This window comes from Nicotiana tabacum, chromosome 7, assembly GCF_000715075.1.
Source record: "Nicotiana tabacum cultivar K326 chromosome 7, ASM71507v2, whole genome shotgun sequence".
Classification (NCBI taxonomy): Eukaryota; Viridiplantae; Streptophyta; class Magnoliopsida; order Solanales; family Solanaceae; genus Nicotiana; species Nicotiana tabacum.
The window spans coordinates 13,588,604-13,607,399 of NC_134086.1; the positions used below are offsets into that span (position 1 = coordinate 13,588,604).

The 18,796-nt window shown below is 34.5% G+C and overlaps 4 protein-coding genes across 5 annotated transcripts; all 4 read right to left on the minus strand.

Moving 5' to 3' along the window:
* Positions 1-2,061: 2,061 nt before the first annotated feature.
* On the minus strand, positions 2,062-2,553 carry LOC107786618 (inactive protein RESTRICTED TEV MOVEMENT 1-like). Its single transcript, XM_016608130.1, has one exon. It carries the CDS (start codon positions 2,551-2,553, stop codon positions 2,062-2,064), a length of 492 nt encoding a protein of 163 aa, XP_016463616.1.
* Positions 2,554-3,420: 867 nt separating this feature from the next.
* On the minus strand, positions 3,421-3,954 carry LOC107786619 (inactive protein RESTRICTED TEV MOVEMENT 1-like). The gene has a single exon (XM_016608131.1). The coding sequence runs from the start codon at positions 3,952-3,954 to the stop codon at positions 3,421-3,423; it is 534 nt and encodes a 177-aa protein (XP_016463617.1).
* A 1,524-nt stretch (positions 3,955-5,478) lies between these two features.
* Positions 5,479-7,605, minus strand: LOC107786620 (inactive protein RESTRICTED TEV MOVEMENT 1-like). Its single transcript, XM_016608132.2, has one exon. It carries the CDS (start codon positions 7,083-7,085, stop codon positions 6,546-6,548), a length of 540 nt encoding a protein of 179 aa, XP_016463618.1. The 5' UTR covers positions 7,086-7,605; the 3' UTR covers positions 5,479-6,545.
* An 844-nt stretch (positions 7,606-8,449) lies between these two features.
* On the minus strand, positions 8,450-11,959 carry LOC107786622 (inactive protein RESTRICTED TEV MOVEMENT 1). Of its 2 annotated transcripts, XM_075256951.1 has the most exons (3): positions 11,805-11,931; positions 10,563-10,677; positions 8,450-9,160 (listed from the first exon to the last, which is right to left on the minus strand). In XM_075256951.1, exon 3 carries the CDS (start codon positions 9,144-9,146, stop codon positions 8,658-8,660), a length of 489 nt encoding a protein of 162 aa, XP_075113052.1. In that variant the 5' UTR covers positions 9,147-9,160; positions 10,563-10,677; positions 11,805-11,931; the 3' UTR covers positions 8,450-8,657. The 2 variants fall into 2 exon arrangements, with proteins under 2 accessions (XP_075113052.1, XP_016463619.1); XM_016608133.2 differs by lacking the exon at positions 10,563-10,677 and having other exon boundaries at positions 11,805-11,959.
* Between the last annotated feature and the right edge of the window lie 6,837 nt (positions 11,960-18,796).

Below are 18,796 nucleotides of genomic sequence, written 5' to 3' on the forward strand. Positions count from 1 at the left end.
AGCATAGCAAGATTATATATTGTTCACGATGTCTTCACGAATAAACGTTGAAATAATTGTACCATAGCCATTAGATTGACCGATAATATTAAATAGGAGAGTAATGTTGGAGATTAGGTAATGTGCAATCCTAGCTTCACACATAATGATTATATGTGATGGTATTTATACCCCTGTAAAATGTGTGGATTCTAACGAAAGTACCAAGATATTAGAAAAGAGTGTAGCAAGTTTTGGATTTAATTTATTACACCGGAAAGTACACGATATTTTAAATATTAATATTTTAACTTGTTCTAACAAGTTGTCGGTTTTATTGTTTAGATTGTATTGTATAATTGCACTTATTATTAAGGGTGTCAATGAATATTTAAAAATCTATTAAATCGGTTGAACCAATTATTATGTTTCTTTTAATATGACTGTAGATTTTATATTAATTTATAATCGTACTGAATAATTAGGGTGGATTTTTTTTTTTTACTTTTTTGAAAATAAACCAAAAAATTATCGAATCGTACCAAATAAATTTACATATAAAAATATACCTTATATATTAAGTTAAAAAATAATAAAGCTTTAAATTTTTCCCATGGCCCTTGGGATTATGAAAATGTTAAAATAGCACGGTATAGCCAGTTTCCGGATTGGTCATTCAAAAATAGTCAGCGTTTACGAAGTCAATGAAAAATAGCCACTATTTTGCTGCAACAGAGACCGGTCCAGCATAATATACTGGAGTTCGGTGCACCAGTGTATGAACTCCAACATATTATGCTGGACCGGTATACTTTGTTGACTCCAGTATATTATGCTGGACCGGTCTCTGTTGCAGCAAAATAGTGGCTATTATAATTGTCCAACATACTTATCCTGGAACTCCAGTATAATATGCTGGAACTCCAGTATAATATACTGGCGTATTTTTCGGGTTTTGAACAGTGTTTTCGCTCAGATTTATCTTTACATGAAAAGTGGTTAAATTTCGATTACTTTTGAAACTGGACTATTTTTGAACGACCAGTTATAAATCTTGCTGTTTTTGAATTTCTCCCTATGAAAATGGATTCAAGCTAACAAGAAATTAAAATTTAAAATTCTAACTCCAAACCTATTCTGCTACTTTTATAGTTCTATTATAACTAATTCCATCATCCTTGAGTAGCAAAGCACAAGGTATTCAACGATTATGAGTAGCAAACTACAATGTGCAAAATATATTTCCTACGATTTTGATTTCTCTTTTTGAATATTCAAGCCTCTATAGACTCTATTCTCCAGTTTCAACTTAATTAATTTCTTTTGATCACTCGTGTGATTTTATATTTCTTTTGTCTTAACTTTTTTTTCTTATTATATTGTAGAATAGTGGGATGGATCTTTACTCTAGCCTTCTTTCATGTTTTCTTAATTCATTAGCTTTTTAAACAATAAAAATGCCTAGAGAATTTTTCAAAGTCCTATACAAACATGTATGCTATCATGTTCTAACTTCCAGCGACTTTACATGACATCTAAAACAATATCAAAAACTAACCAAATCGTACTAATAATAAAGAGAACCCGATCTAGATGATGAGACGATTTTGAAATGTCTGATTGTAGTTATACAAATTTGAGTAATGGAATGGTATGGTACAAATTTTATAAATTAATCGGCCAAAATGAATCATTGACACCCCTGCTTATTATGTGTTGTAATTTATAGTTTGATGATCCAGTAGCAATACTCACGGTGTATAATCCTTACATAATAATCAAGCGTCAATCAATAGATCTATTATGCAAAAGTAGTAAACAAAACACCAGTCAGTACTTTTTGCCTTCCTTTCTAACATAACATATAATTAATCGACATAATAAATTAGGCAAATTTACTAAAAAAGTACAGGAAATATTCTTAAAAAAACTTGTTCAAATTTCGTTGTCTTTTTAAGATAGAAAAGCATAATGCATATAGTAGCAAAATAAAACGGAATATATCTTTTGGAAATTTTTAGAAGGTAAAAATACCTTAGAGTAAATCTTTTTCTTCCTTTTCACCCTTTACTCGAGGATTTTTCAATGGGTCATGGAGGATGTGGTAGTCTTCACATAGACCCCTATACTCTCAATGCCATGGCAATTCTGGCTACCATGAAAACCACCAAACAGACGATGATTTCCTATGTGAAAGTTGAAGTCAATATCATTGTCAACATCATTTGAGAATTTCCCAAATGGTCCATAAGAACCCTTGTTCGTGCCAAATACTATAGATGTCAAAATTGTGGAGCTCATGTACTGACTCACTTTTTCGGAGGAACCACTTATCGAAGTAAGAAACTCTAATGGATAATCAAAGAAAACTGCGCAGAAGTTCTCGCGGTGATGAATACCATGTTTGTTTGACTGAACTAAGTTTCCATTCTCATAGAACAAGAACTGAAGTGAATCGACTCCGTCTTTGCTATAGGAAACAAGAATCCCACCAACTTGATCTCGTCCCTTTTCATCCCAAATGGTTCCACCAATATCATAACCTCCCACTGGGCCAACTTTGATCATATCCATATTCTATCTTCTTTCTAAAGTTGAGTATGTGTAAAATCTTTTTATACATATATATATATATATATATATATATATATATATATATATATATATATATACATACATACATATGGAGCCGTTCAGTTTACCTCTTTAACCTCGAAATATGAATCTGACTCTTAGTTTCTCTCTTTCAGTTTAATTTTGGTGGCTACTAAATCACAATTTTCAATAAGGTGTCCCTATTATTGATTTAATTTTTTTTCAAAAGACTACTTTATTTAACGACCAAAATCACGATCTTAAATGGTGTTTCATTTGCAAAGTATTCTCTTCGGTCTCAAGTAGTTTTGGAGTATGGCCGGACGGACCATATGTCGTGGCAAACAAGCAAAAGGGTGTATGAAATTGATACCATAATAACGACAAGTAATTTGTTACAATAGATTAAATTACATTACTAATGCAAAAATCATTACATTTTCAATGTATAAAACTTAAATTATACTTGATCAACATCAGAGTGGCTACTATTCAAGCTAAATTTTCTTTCCCACAAATTTTGCCAAAAACATGAAAAAACTAAGCAGCATTATGAAATCAAACATTAACTATAAAAGAATAATCACAATCATAAAATTGTATGAATAAAAAGAAATAAATATTACTTTTTCTCATCAGGAGATTCTGCTTTAACTTCTTTCACTATCATTTTCACTCTCCTTTTCCTCACTCTGTTCTTAAGAACAACCAGTTGCGTAGCCAAAAGTTTGTGAAGGCTGTTTAAACTTTGTATAAGTAAATAATTTTTTATCAATAAATGAATGCACCAAAAATTTTAACATAAAGTACACAATATTTAGCAAAATCATAAAGACATTTGATGAGTTAATAGATCTTCGTCATTTTCGACGCTTTATTACTCGAAGATCCTTCTTGATCATTGCTTTCTGTCTTCAAATAGACCCCAATACTCCCAACGCCATAGCAATTCTCACTTCCATGAAAACCACCAAATAAACGACGATTTCCTATCAATAAGTCGAAGTCAATATCATTGCCATCAGTTGAAGGGCTCCCAAATGGTCCATAGGAACCTTTGTGTGTTCCAAATTTTATGGATGCCATGAACATTAATAATGGCCCGTGTTTCACTGAACAACTTATCGAAGTAAGATATTCTGATGGATAATCAAAAACAACGGGAACGTAGTTTCTTTTTTCATCATCATCACAATCACCATGTCTGTCTGATAAAACTAATCTGGCATTCTCATAGTACATGAACAGAAGTGAATAAACTGAGTGTTTGCCGTATGTAATACGAAAACCGGCAACTTGGTCTCGTCCCTTTTCACTCCAAATTGTTGAAAGTTTGCGTGCACCATATCCTCCAACTGGACCAACTTTTTGCATATTCATATTCTTTCTTATGAAAATCACACACAGTAGACAGCAGAAGATATCAAGATTTTCTTTTAAAGTATGTTACGTTCTATGAATTGTTGTTTTTTGACGTTGGAAGAAACCCTAATATATAGAGTTCATTTTCCCTTTGGTAAAATCCTTACCAAACAAGAATTAGGTCTTATATTTCTTTCCAAACAAGTAATCGATCGTTTGTCATAGTTCTAATATAATTACTTAATTAGTAATAAAAGTTTCCTATCATATTCTTTTCTAACCTGAAATTCTTTGTAATTGCGTTAAAAGGATAATTATGTCACTAAAATTTTGTAATTGTTCTCCTTATTAGATTTCGAATTCAACAATAAACAATTATTTAATTCCTCAAATTTTAAGATTATATGTACTAATCAAATTATATTAAATTACTGAAATTTAATCATTTGATTATTAATAATTTTCTGTAGACTTTCGTTTAATTTATTTCATGTCTACAAAACCCACATATAGGGCTTATACATTAAGAACTTAAGTCACATATTTCCTCCGTACAAAATTTGACCATTTTATACGTGGTATTCATATTTTTCTTTTTTGCTTTTATTGGATTGTAATTACTGAGACATAATTTCTAATTATTCAAGCACATTTGTAACTAAGTTGCAACATAGGCGATTAGGTAATGCTGCCCCAAGTTTAATTTCTACATTAAAGTTCAACTGTACAACTGAACTAGTATAAGATTTGTGAGACTACTATATATGAATTCGTGGTCAAAGTTTCTTTCTTACCTCTGCTTCTTAGCGGTGGCGGAGCCAGAATTTTCATCAAGGGGTGTCAAAATATAAATAATTAGATATATCAAAAAGTTAAAGGGAGTCAACGTATAGTAAATATACATAAAATAAAATAAAATTATCTAGCAATATAGTGTAATTTTTCGGCGAAGGGGTATCACTTGACACCCCTTGGTTCAATTTGGCTCCGCCACTACTGCTTAGGGAGATTAATATTTGGTAAAATATGATGTAAAGGTATTTAACGGGCTGGTTGGGACGGGCTGAACGCAAAACAAACCAGCTCGTCCGTTTAACGTTCCGGGCTGGTTAGCGGGCTGTTAGCGGGTTGTACATTTTCGGGCTTTTTTGGGCCCGTCCGGATTCGGAATTATCAGGTCCGGGTCGGGCCGAGCTAATTTTTGTTTTTAAAAGTACATTTTGTTTTTCTGATTTACTGTTATTGATATTTAAGTGTTAGCAAACTTTTAAGGCTTAGAATTAAACTTGGAAGTTTAAAGTTTCAACTTTCAAATTTGAAATTTGAATTTTAAGTGGTTACAAAAAATTATCTAATAAGACCAATAGGCAATATGTAAGGATCAAGCTCCGAAGGCTTTCATTTGATATTTTTATTGAATAATATATAATAATTCAAATAAATTTGCAAGTTCTTTTTTTATTTTTTATTTTTGAACTTGCAAATTAAAAGTTTACAACAATTACAAAAAATAAAAACAGTACATCACATGCTTTGCATCATTTTTGTAAGTTCATCCATGTCAACATGCGGTTCTTGGTTTTCGGCATTGGTTGAATCGGAACCATAAATCATTATATCTCAAATTTCTTGGTCCTCTGCTTCATCTACCTTGTCATGCCCTTGATTTCTCCGTTCGGATCTTATCCAATCTCTGAAGCGCACTAGAATTTCCAAAGAGTTGCTGCCTAGTGAATGACGGGTATCTCCTAGTTGTTGTCTTGCTTGGCTAAATGCGCTCTCTGATGCGACTGTTGAAATCGGCACATTTAGCACGTCTCGAGCTATGGCCGAAAGAACAGGAAATTGATTTGAGTTGCTCCTCCACCAACCCAGCCGTAGAAATTCCTTTGTGCGGGGCTCTGGTGACTTTAATTTGCAAATAGAATTGGAGTTCATCAATATTCCTGCTACTGGTTTGTTGATGCTCTCCTAGTGTAGACCAAATCAAATAATCTTCAACACCATCATTATCATCCAAAGCACCGGTTCTAGATGTGTATATGTGTGTGTGGCAGGGGGGCCTATTTGCTTAAGGGGCTAGGCCGAAATGGCCATTTCTGGAAAAAAAAGGGTCGTTGGCCAACGATCATTTTTGAATTTAACCGTTTGCAACGGTCCAGAAAATTAAAAGAAAAATCTAATAGAAACCGGGTTGAAACAGGTTGTAGCCTGTTAAAAACCCGTTAATGAGTTATCAGGCTTAGCGGGTTCTGATGCACCGTTATTCAGAAACTTTTCGTCTAAAACCCGCTCCCCGCCCAACCTGTCCCCAAGCGATACAGTACCGGGGTGAACTGGGTCGATCCGGGTTGTGAAAGGGCCATCCCGGCCCGATTAACACCCAATTATGATGGGTGAAATAAATACTACCAAAAATTAAATAAAAAAAAAGTGAATTGCTGGAATAAATTGTGATAAAAGACATCGTACATTACTCCTTTTTTTTTTCTTTGTAATAACAAAACTGGATATAGGAAATAAAGCGTACATAATAACCAAACACCAATCAGATGCTCTATTACGTAAACGTAAAACCAAATTAGTAAACAATACGAACTATAGCATAGTTATTCTTCTTCATCTTTTTCCTTTTTAACATTCACTGTAGAATCTTTCAAATTGATAATGGAGGATGGGATGGCTTTGACATAGAAACCAATACTCTCAATACTATCTTCATTCTGACTTCCATAAAAACCACCAAAAAGACGATAATTTCCTATCTGAAAGTTGAAGAAATCAGTCTTATCCATATTTTCAGTAGAAGGTGTACCAAATGGTCCATAAGAACCTTTGTTTGTGCCAAATTTAATTGAACTCAAAGCTGTACGCTTTTTATTCATTTTTTCGAAGGAACCACTTATCGAAGTAAGAAATTCTGACGGATAATCCAAGATAACTGCACAGTAATCTTCGCGCTGGTTATATGATCTTCTACCATGTTTTTCAGAGATAATTAAGTCGCCATTGTCGTAGAACATGAACTGAAGTGAAAAAACTATGTCTTCGCCGTAGGAAATAAAAATTCCAGCAATTTGGTCACTTCCCTTTTCGTCCCAAATGTGTCTACCACATTTTCCCACTGGGCCAACTTTGATCATATCCATATTCTCTTGTAATAATAATATCTGAATTGGAATAGTTGGAAGATCTTGTAGTACTTTTTATGTTCAATATATATAAGATCAAGTTATATATATAGAAGAGTTTCAACTCCTGCTGAAGAAGTTTTTGAGTCGTATTAATTAGCACTCAAGAGCCTTTTCATTTGTCACACGTTAGGACTTTTGTTCTTCTATATATCTCGGAATAATAGGAGTACTCTGACGCTTAGTTTCTTTTTCACTTTAATTGTGGAAGTTCAATGAATTTCAGTTTTCATTATCTTAATTTTTTCTTTTGATAATTAATATCATTATGTACCCCCAAAGACTGCAGGAGGAAGCATCTAGAGAATTTTAAAAGCTTATTTTAAAGGTGTTCGGTTCTTTTGCTAAAAAAGAAAAAGGAGTATCTTAGGAGGGAATTAGCTAAGATTGGGAATCTGGGAATAGATGCTATTAGAACATTTTTCTTTCACTACTTTACACAAATTTAGCCATTTTAGAAATTTGAAAATGGAAAGGTCAAGATTTGAAATTGAACATATATATATATATATATATATATATATATATATATATATATATAGTAGGTTAGTCCAACTGCGGAGGATCTAAGGGCTCGTTTGGCCATAAAAAAAAGTTTCCTTTTTTCGAAATCAATATTTGGCCATAAAATTTTCGATTTTAATTTCAATTGATGATGAATTTTGAAATTTTTCGAAAATCTAAAAAATTCCAAAAAGCTATTTTTCAAAATTTTCACTTCAGATTACTCCAAAAAATACAAAACATTCCAAAATTATATTCATGTCCAAATACCACTTTAATTTTCGAATACCATTTTCCCTTGAAAAAAAAAAGTCATATTTTTCGAAATTTTGCAATTCTTATGTCCAATCACCCACTAAAACAGCTCAAACTGAATATGGGAGAGCTCTCTCATAGAATTTGATACCTAAACCAAAGGGCTTAGCATTACAACAGATGTTACAAGAATTGTGCATTGCCTTCTATTAATCCACAATCTATAATGCCGTAACTTATCATTAAAAGTTAACTTAAAAGTATTTTCTGTCGTCTACTCAATAAATAAAGAAATTGCAAATACTCTGTCGTTCATGTGGAGGTTCTCTGTTAGTTTTAACAGTGTTTTTGGGTGTTTTCTATTACTTGAATAATGCTCAAAGTTATACTATTTGAAGGACAAAGTTAGACCTTCTTTAGAGATAACTTTGGCAGAAAGCTCTTATAAATGCTATAGAAATCAGATTGACTAAATTAAAAGATCATAAGTGACAGTTTTATCGAAACATGAAGATGACATTTTGGCAATCAAAATTGCAGGTGATGTACCTCACTGACATAGCTTTATGGGGCTTTACCATCTTAACTTTTTAATAAAATACTTAAAAGATAATCCTTACATAATAACCATACACCAATCAGTAGATCGATTGCGCAAAGGTAAAACCAAATAAGCAGAGAGTAATTAAATAAGACTAATTATTTCAGCTGGAAATTAATTACCAGAAGGTGAGTTTATATCATGAGTTAATCTTCTTCCCTTTTCAACCTTCACTTCTGGATTCTCAAGTTTTTCATGGAGGGTATGATGGGCTTCACATATATCCCAATACTCTCAACGCCAGAGCTATTGTTGCGGCCATGAAAACCACCAAAAAAACGATGATTTCCTATCTCAAAGTTGAAGTTATTGGCACCAGTTGAAGGCAGGGTACACCCAAATGGTCCATAGGAACCCTTGTTGGTGCTAAATTTTATAGATTCCAAAACTGTAGCGTATCCCGTGTTTATGTAGGAACCACTTATGGAAGTAAGAAACTCTGATGGATAATCAAAGACAACTGCATAGAAGTTACGACAGTCATCAATGCCGTGCTTGTTTGACTGAACTAAGTTGCCATTTTCGTGGAAAAAGAACTGAAGTGACAGAACTCTGTCTCTGCTGTAGGAAACAAATATCCCACCAACTAGGTCTCGACCCTTTTCATCCCAAATGGTTCCACGATTTCCTCCCGCTGGGCCAACTTTGATCATATCCATATTCTCTCTTCTTTCTGAGTAGTTGTAATTGGAAGATCAAGTCAAACAGATAAAGAACTTAATTTCAATTTCTAAAAGTTGTTTGAGCCTTATTAATTAGACTCGGACACCATTCGGAAAGGTTCAAGAGTGCACCAGGGAGGTTGAAGAGAAGTTTAAAGCTAATTTTAATTTTTATAAGTTTATGTTCTGTATGCACGGTTTCAAAGTTAAAACACTTATACACTATTAGGTTATAGGTTAAGTTGGCCTACAATAACAGGCAACATTTCAAATCAAACATGATATAAGTTGCTATAGCTAGTCAGATTACGCTGATTGTGTAAAAACTATAAGCATATATAGCTTAAACTCTTTATTTAACTACCAAAATTAAGTTCCTAAATGGTGTTACATTTGCAAAATGGTAATTACACAAGGGTACTAGTTGAATCATAGGCATCTGGAATTCCAGGGATATAGAGCTAAAGTTTCTATTCAAATTGCACAGTTCTTAAATATAACTAAGAATTGGAAAGAGATAAGAATTTAGGATTTGGATATTCTGGCTATTACTCTGTTTTAAACGTACACATGCATGTAGCTATTTAGGGCCGTCAAAATTGGCCCAAGACCAAATGACACGTCCAAGGTTGGACTTGTTACTGACCCGTTTATTTATTGAACTCAACCCATCATGATCCCATCCATTTAAAGTTGGGGGAAGTGCACGGTTAGCCACTAATAACACATGTATTTACTTTTAAGCCACTGTTTAAAATGTCTTTAGTCTTTAGCTACTGCTTTAATAAACTTTAACTGTCCGGACAAAAATACCCTTCTGCTCATGTCCTTAACTTTTGAACTTAACTTCAGGACATCTGGACTACATGTCCTTAACTTTTGAACTTGGAACTCTAAGTTCAGGACTTCAGGACTACATGTCCTTAACTTTTGAACTTAACTTCAGGACTGCATGTCTTTAACTTTTGAGCTTGTTACTCTAAGTTCAGGACCTATTGTCCTTAACTTTTGGGATTCTTAACCTAAATTCAGGACCTATTGTCCTTAACTTTTGAGCTTGTAACTGTAAGTTCAGGACCTATTATCCTTAACTTTTGAGCTTGTTAGTCTAAGTTCAGGACCAAGTGTCCTTAAATTTTGAGCTTGTAACTCTAAGTTCAGGACCAAGTGTCCTTAGCTTTTGAACTTGGAACTCGAAGCTCAGGACCAAGTGTCATTAACTTTTGAACTTGTAACTGTAGCTCACAAACCAGAACCAAACACAAATTAAAAAGAAGAAAAGAACAACAAAATGAAGAGGACGTGCCAAGAAATGAGATTATTGTCAATTCCATGGTTAATAACTAGAAAAAACATGTTTTTGACATGCTTCATTAACAAGGGTAATTGCTTGTTTTGTTGCAAAAAGATCACCTGAAAGTACTCCTCCTAAGTCAATATGTGGTATTTGAAGTTCTCGAGCATTAGCACAAGGTTTCTCGTTGTCTGGCCATATGAATTGGCTTGATATATTCGACTCATTTCACCACTGAAGCTCACAAACCAGAACCAATACAAATTAAAAAGAAGAAAAGAACAATGAAATGAAGAGGACGTGCCAAGAAACGAGCACCTCTGCTGCTAGATCCACAGCTTCTACTGAAAGCAAGGTGGAAACAGAAAGTACTAAAATCTTTGCTGGTCTTCTAACCGAGCTGAGAACCTAAACTATCTTCGTTAGAGGAGAGACGTAGAAGAAAGGGTAACACAGTCTTTTCATATTAATTTTAATAGACTAGTGGCTACTATTGCTAAACATTAAAAATGTTGGATAAAAAGTAAATACCACTTTAAAAAGTGGCTACCCCACACAATTTTTACTTTAAAGTTGGGCTGATTTTAGTCTAAATTGATCAATGAGTAGCTTTACCAAAATATCTTAGAAATAACTTTTTTTTGTTTGATATATTATATATGACCATAACAAAAGAAAAAAAAAGTCTTATTTAGTAATTATACAATTCATAAAAAAAAATAACACATACTGATTAAAGCTAGGCCAAATTTTAGCCCAACTTGACCAAACTCATCTCAACCCAATAAACTTTTGGACGGGTCTTTGACCCCCCATTTATTGACTCAACACATTTTGACCTGCCCAAAATCAGCTTACCCGCCCATTTGACACCCCTATAGCTATTACATTCTCACAATAGGGAACAATTTTTTGCTGGTTTGATCAATTTTGAGTTTTGGTTCAGATTATTCATCTTATCGGGTCGGGTTATCCATCTCAATTTACAAGAACTAGAAACACTTTTTGAATTAATCTTGAAAAATTAAACTTAAAAAGAACACCATCAACAACAAATATAAAGCAACAAAAAACTTATTTTGACCACGAAAGACTGTTCTATCACATATTTAAACAAAAATAATAAAAAAGGCTAACAAAAATATAATCATTTCAGAGATACAAGAGAATAATCTTCAGATTAACACAATAAAGCATTAATAAAAGATCGCAAAAAGAAAAAAAAAATCAAATTTGAATTGAATAAAGGAAAATAAAAAGGATATTATAAGTCTATAATTACCTGCAGAAAGGCTAGAAAATTTTCAATAAACAAAAAGAGAAAGAAATAGCAGCAGAAAATAAACAAGAGACAGACTTACAGTGAAGGACTGAAGATGAAGTGGTTATCGGTGGGCAGCAGGGGAGGGTTTTCTCTTTTACGGGAGAGATGATTTTGGGAAAGGTAAGAATCTTTGTCACTCCATTTAAATTTTAAGACAAAAATGGAAGCAAAACAAGGTCACCAAGACAAGAATCAATTAAATAAAAATATTTCACCCGTCTCAAATTACTGTCGTTATTTCTAAAATTAGTTGTTTTAAATTATTTATTATATTAAAAGTTTAAAATTAAATTAATTATTTTTTTTTAATTTACCTTTAATATTAATTATTCTTGAAGACTACAAATACCTCAATTATAAGTAAATATTAAATAAAAAGAGATTATATTTATATATACGTGTGTTGCGTGTGTACTTTATATCAATGTGTATAAGTTTTTTAAAAATTACATGAATATTATTAATCTATGTAATTGAGTTAATAAAATAAAATTAAAAAATCACAAGCTCTTGAAATTGATGAATATTGATAATATATAGTTAACTTATAAAAAACATACGTACGTACATAAAATTATTCTAATGTCTTATCATGATTTTGGCATATGAATTGTGCATTTGCTTTAGTTGCTCGACATGACAGAGCAATATGCTAACTCGTACTCAAATATATCTTGTAATAATATTATATTCTTCTTGTCCTTAAAGAATAAATTCTATTTGCTCAAGTAAATAATATAAATTTCATCTTATTTCTTACTGGAAATCGCATATGCAACCAAAAGAAATCGCGCGGAGACTAAAATAGCTCTGCAGCAGCAGCAACTCAAAAAGAAGAAAATTTATAATCATGGTAGTATAGGGTCTCCAATCCCTACCTGCATTTTATTTTAGACATAGGGTCTCTACTCTCTAGTCTCTTTTCTAACACAGGGTCTCCACTCCCTAGTTGACGTTATTTTAGACATAGAGGTCTCCACTCCCTAGTTGATGATTTTTAGGCATAAGGTCTCCACTCTCTGGTCTCTTTTCCAATATAGGGTCTTCAGTCCCTGGTTGATGATTATTAGACATAAGGTCTCCACTCCCTAGTCGTTTTTCCAATATTGGGTCTCCACTCCCCAATTGATAATTTTTAGACATAGGGTCTCAACTCCCTAGTCATTTTTCCAACATAGGGTCTCCACTCCCTAATTGATGATTTTTAGACATAGGGTCTCCACTCCCTAGTTGATGATTTTTAGATATAGGGTCTCCACTCCCGAGTCTCTTTTCCAACATAGGGTATCCACTCCCTAATTGATGCTTTTTAGATAGGGTCTCCATTATCTTTTTCAACATAGGGTCTCCACTCCCTAGTTGATAATTTTTAGACATAGGGTCTCCACTCCCTGATCTCTTTTCCAACATAGGGTCTCAACTCCCTAGTTGATGATTTTTAGACATAAGGTCTCCACTCCTTAGTCGCTTTTCCAACATAGGGTCTCTACTCCATAGTTGATGACTTTTAGACATAGGGTCTCCACTCCCTAGTCGTTTTTCCAACACAGTGTCTTCACTTCCTAGTTGATGATTTTTAGATATAGGGTCTCCACTCCCTAGTCGTATTTCCAACATAGGGTCTCCACTCCCTAGTTGATGATTTTCCAACATAGGGTCTCCACTCCCTAGTTGATGATTTTTAGACATAGGGTCTCCACTCCCTAGTTGCTTTTCCAACATAGGGTCTTCACTCCCTAGTTGATGTTTTAGACATATGATCTCCACTCCCTAGTTGCTTTTCCAACATAGGGTCTCCATCCCTAGTTGATGATTTTTAGACATAGGGTCTCCACTCCCTAGTCGTTTTTCCAACATAGGGTCTCTACTCCCTAATTGATGATTTTTAGACATAGGGTGTCCACTTCCTAGTCGCTTTTCCAACATAGGTTTTCCCCTCCCTAGTTGATAATTTTTAGACATAAGGTCTTCACTCCCCGTCGTGCCCCCTTTTTCTGAAAGCGAAATTGGGTTTATGACATTTGGAAGGACAACTCGTTCCCTTTTGGGAATTGGGTTTTTGGGTTTGAAGAGTCGCCACCTAATAATTAAGTGCATTAGGACAATACGAAGGGTTTGACTTTGAAGAATCAGAGTTTGGGTAAGGGCTAGAAGGTGTTAGGCACCCCTCAAGATCCACTAGTGTGGTTCCCGGCCATGCTATAATTTGTGACTTCACATAATCAAATAAGCAATTAAGGGCTCAAGTAAGAAGGGGTTCACATACAACATTGCAAGTAAGTCGAAACTTGAGAAAGGGTAAGAGGGGGCAGGAATTTGATGAAAGATTTAAACAATTCTACAAGGAACAGATGAAAACAAATAAAAGGGAAGGGGGAGTCCTAGGTTTATGATTAATATGGATCACATCAATGCAATACCCGGTAATTACTCCTCAAAAGAGGGGCTACACGTGGTATTAGCGCACCGATCATCATATCCATAGCTACCCTTCCCACCCCATTAAGGTATTAAAGCGCAGAATGGTGTCGTTACTTATTGCATGCTATTACCCGTCCCGATCCTATCAGTCCCAGAGGCATTTGAAACTACTAATCCTAAAGGGGAGGGAGTTGGGCTTTTTCAGAGTTTCAAAAGGATAAAAATCTAGGCGACAAGCAAAATAAATATTAATTAAAAGGTGAACAAATAGCAATTAAGGCTCAAGTAGGCCTCCTCATTCAAAGCAACAAGTTATTTAGCATGACTTACAAGTACTGGTTAGGTCTTTAATAAATAAAGCATAGGATAGGCTGATATATCACATATTTCTCAGATGAGGAGTCCAAATTAGCCTTGTCTGGATGTAGTTTATCAAAACTGACACAGTTAATTAATCACCTAATGGTTTTCTTAGGTGAGACCTATAGACATGACATCTAACAATACTAATTTTAAAGAAAGGGTTACTGGTTTTACAAACAAGAGTTCCGCAGATTGTAAACGATATTACTACTGATTTTAAACTTAGAGATGGTATAGCGAAACTGATTCAGCTGAATTATTCCTATAGGCATGATCTCTAAATGTCATTGGTTTAAAATGGTTACAAAAATGCAAGGGTCCTATAGGCATGATTTCTATATGCAGAACTTATAGGCATAATTTCTAAAACGTGCAGAACTTATAGGCATGATTTCTAAGATGCAAAAGTGCAGAAGTGTAGAAAACTTAAGATCATGATTTCTATATGCAGAACTTATAGGCATACTTTCTAAGATGCAGAAGTACAAAATTTATAAATAACCTATAGGCAAGTTTTCTACCCTTTGCATGCATTCATCCCCATCCCTTTTCACTAGTCATCCCCAACCGTTATTACAAATTATTACAGACCCAAATGAATCAGAAAAGAAAAGTAAAATTATATCAGAAGTTCCAGCTACATCCAGACAGCCTAATTCTGACTCAAAGTCCAACAATATGAGATAAACCAACTTCCAAGATCAGATTTCCAAAAGTCTTTCTCATATTTGGGATATATCAAAGTTCCCAGGAGTCTTAAAGGGGCTCCGGGCAGTGCTTACACCCCAAACACATTACAGAATTAAGATCATAGTGCAGTGTGGAAATGCCAGCCCTCTAATGTCAAAGTTCAGAGAGAAGTCAAGGTCCCAAAGCAAGGCTCATAAGAGAGGGGCAGAACTTAGAGTCTAAGAGTAAGTGTAAGTGCATAGGGGGATTAGAGAAAGCCATGGCAGGCTGGTGGTCATGGCCAGCAAATGGGAATGCTGGCACACCCCTGACGAGCCTATTAGCCAAACTTAAGAGTTGGGATCCATTGTGGATCAGGTTATGGCCTGGGCAATAATTAGGATACTGCCAGGCCAAGAACCTTAAATCAAACACATAGAAAGGAATAAGGGTAGGGATTCACAATAGAAAGAGCAAAGGAAGGAACATAATTAGCACAAATCACTGAACATAAGCAGTAAAGTAAACAAGGATGCTGAAACTGTGAAGTAAACACATAGGGGTGAGGTAGAAAATTAAATGAAAAACATATCAATTTCAAAGGAAAACAAGTAAGAAAACAATAGTCTTTGAAAAGCCAAGTTGCAAGCTCAGCAGTTCCAAAAGGTCTCAAGCAATGTAGAGTGTTAAATTCAAAACAAGTATTTGCAAATGTGTATGAAAATATTGAATTCGAAGTCTAGATGTAAAGTCCTGTCTTGGAAGTGTGTTAAAAGTGCAGAAGGGCAGCCCTTTTTATAGTGTAGAGAAACAAGTAAGAAAAGTAAGGAATCATCAACGAAATCAGACTCCCTTTGGTTAAGGGATTCTTATTCCAACGGGTGAAAATTAGTGAAGGAAAGAAAATATGATTTAAACCATTCAAAGTATCACAAAACGGGTAAATAGATAGAAGTTATTTAAGGAAACAGTCAACGGTACACGGTTTGTGCCAAATATGGCAAGGGAATCAATTAAACAGCTATGAAACCAAAAAATGCAAGTTCAATTGAATGAACCAAGTCAAGAAAGGTAAAAGAGGTTCAATCTAAGGAAAATCAGTGGCAAATCATTAGCCTTATTAAAGGGATTTCAGAATCAATCACTTAGTTGATAAAAACCTTTTGAAATAGAAATTTCTCATATATATAAGCACACAGGTCAAACAAAAAGAGTCGTTAGGTTATTTAGAAAAAGAGTTTAACACTGAAGGTCTCAGATTCATAAGCAAAGAGATTCAAGCTTAATTATAGACTCACAGTGAGTCTGAAAGCCTAGGGTCCCAAAGCGGAACCCTAGTACCACTTGTCAAAGAAACCCCAAAACCTAGGGTTTCGAATAGAATTAGAGGTGAGAAAACAATGTCTTTGAAGGAGGCTTAGAAATCTCTTTCAAAGACTTATGAGAGACAAACATACACAAACAAGCTTAGAAGAAAGAGATGATGCGAGTTTTTTAAACAACAGTAGGGAAAAATATACAAACAAAACTCAGTAAAGTGGACAAAATCAGGGATTCAAACATAAACACATATAGCAAAGAGTGAGGAAAACAACACAAATTAATGTGTGAGCATGAGAGTAACAACAAAGAATTAGAAAAGTCTTGCATAACAGAAAAGAAACAAGAGAGCAAACTCGAGCATAGTAGAAAAGAAAGCATAGATAAACACACATGAAGAGAGAACAGAAAGAATCAAAAATATTTGAAGAAACCTTTTTAGAAACCCTAAAATTGAGATTGAACGATTTTAAAGAGGAAATTTGAGGAAAACCCTTAAAACATCAAATATTGCTTAGGTATGACACAGATCTAAAATAAATAAGCAAGTACAGAACCTCAGACGACTTAGAGTTGTAGAGAAACCCTAGAATGATAAAGGTCTCGAGGAAAGTCGGATCCTGAGTCGAAAAGACTCATATTGCTTGAAAATGCCGGAAAATGGCCGGAGAGGCCATAGATCTACAGATCTGAGAAAGATCTGAAGAGAACCATCAGAGTCGGGCTTCAAATCATCGAACAACTTAGGTTTAATAGTGAGAGAGGGTGAGTACAGGCCATCCATGGCCTGAAACACCATGGATTCCGGTGGGAACATGGTAGAATAAGGTGGGAGATGGCTAGGGTTTCAGAGAGCTTGAGAGTGTTTTGAGAGACGAAGGGTTTTAAGGAAGCGGGTCAGGTAAGAATGAGGGAGATTAGGGTAGTCGTTTAGGAGTTAACAAGGAAAGGGCTAGTTTTGGCCGTTGATCTTGAGTGATCAACGGTCCAGATTTAAGTGGTAGGTAGGGAACGTGTTGGGTTATTTAAAATCGGGTCGTGGGTTGGGTTAAAATTGGAATTGGTTGGTTTTAATTTGGGGCGGAATTGGGGTCAAATTGAGGCTAAAATTGAAAAGAAATAAGGCTGTAATTGAAATCGAAATGGGCTATGTGTTAAATAGCCAATTTTATCCCTTTTTATTTTATAAAATAGTAAAAAGATTTTTAAAACAAATTAAAAGTGCTGAACCAACTAATAATGCATAAATATTAATAAAAAAAATATTGAAACCAATTTTACAATTGTAGAAATGCTATTAATCTTAAAATAGGCTATAATTGCAATTATGCAATTTAGATTTAAAAATACCAAATAAATTTGTAAAAATATACAAAAATCACCTTAATTATATTTAGGTATAAATATGAGAGTAGAAGTAAAATATTCACCAAAATGATAATTTGGGAATAATTATTGGATTTTGTACTGCTAGAAATAGACAATAAATTGATTTTAAAAATCTTTAAAAATTAGGGGAAAATACCAAGACTCTTGGGTATGCTTATATATTCATATACATGTTTTTTTGAAAGCATTTTGTGCATAAAAATACATAGGGAAAAAATTGGATATCAACAGCTGCCCCTCTTTACCCGGGAAGGATGAAAGAGTTGTCGGGTAAAGATGTGATGACCAATTTTGACCAAATAAAACGATTTGAAGAATTTTGACCGAGCTCTGGTTCCTGAGTTGCCTACATATCCCTGGTCTTACAAGAATCAGGCCATATGTAGTTCAGGATCTCTTGGCAGAGTATGCCGATGGAGATTTCGAAAGACGGACGCGATATTTAGGTTGAGAAGGATGGTCAAAGTCTGATAGGCTGCGGGAACTGGAGCGGGATCTCTCCTGCTAAGACGGTCGTTGCTAGCCGGTGTACCTGTAAATGAATAATACCAACATATATCGTGCATAAATTTAAACATGATGCAAGTTCCCGTTGGACCATGAATGTTGTCCTTGGACGGTTAGGATGACATCCTCAGACCATGACGTCCTGGGCCATGAAGCGTGTAATAAAGGATTCGCAGGCTATGAAATGATGTTCTCGGGCTATGAGATTGATGCCTCCGAACTATGATGCCTTTGAATAATGATATGCAAAAGATAAGATGGGGTCCTCAGGCCATGGCATGGCGTTCTCGGGCTATGAAAATGGTGCCTCCGAACAATGACGCCTTCGAACAATTTGGCGATCTTTCAGCCCATAAGATG

Excerpts from the sequence above, each read along its gene's own strand:
- LOC107786618 (XM_016608130.1), bottom strand. The coding sequence starts at position 2,553 with ATGGATATGATCAAAGTTGGCCCAGTGGGAGGTTATGATATTGGTGGA.
- LOC107786619 (XM_016608131.1), bottom strand. The coding sequence starts at position 3,954 with ATGAATATGCAAAAAGTTGGTCCAGTTGGAGGATATGGTGCACGCAAA.
- LOC107786620 (XM_016608132.2), bottom strand. The coding sequence starts at position 7,085 with ATGGATATGATCAAAGTTGGCCCAGTGGGAAAATGTGGTAGACACATT.
- LOC107786622 (XM_016608133.2), bottom strand. The coding sequence starts at position 9,146 with ATGGATATGATCAAAGTTGGCCCAGCGGGAGGAAATCGTGGAACCATT.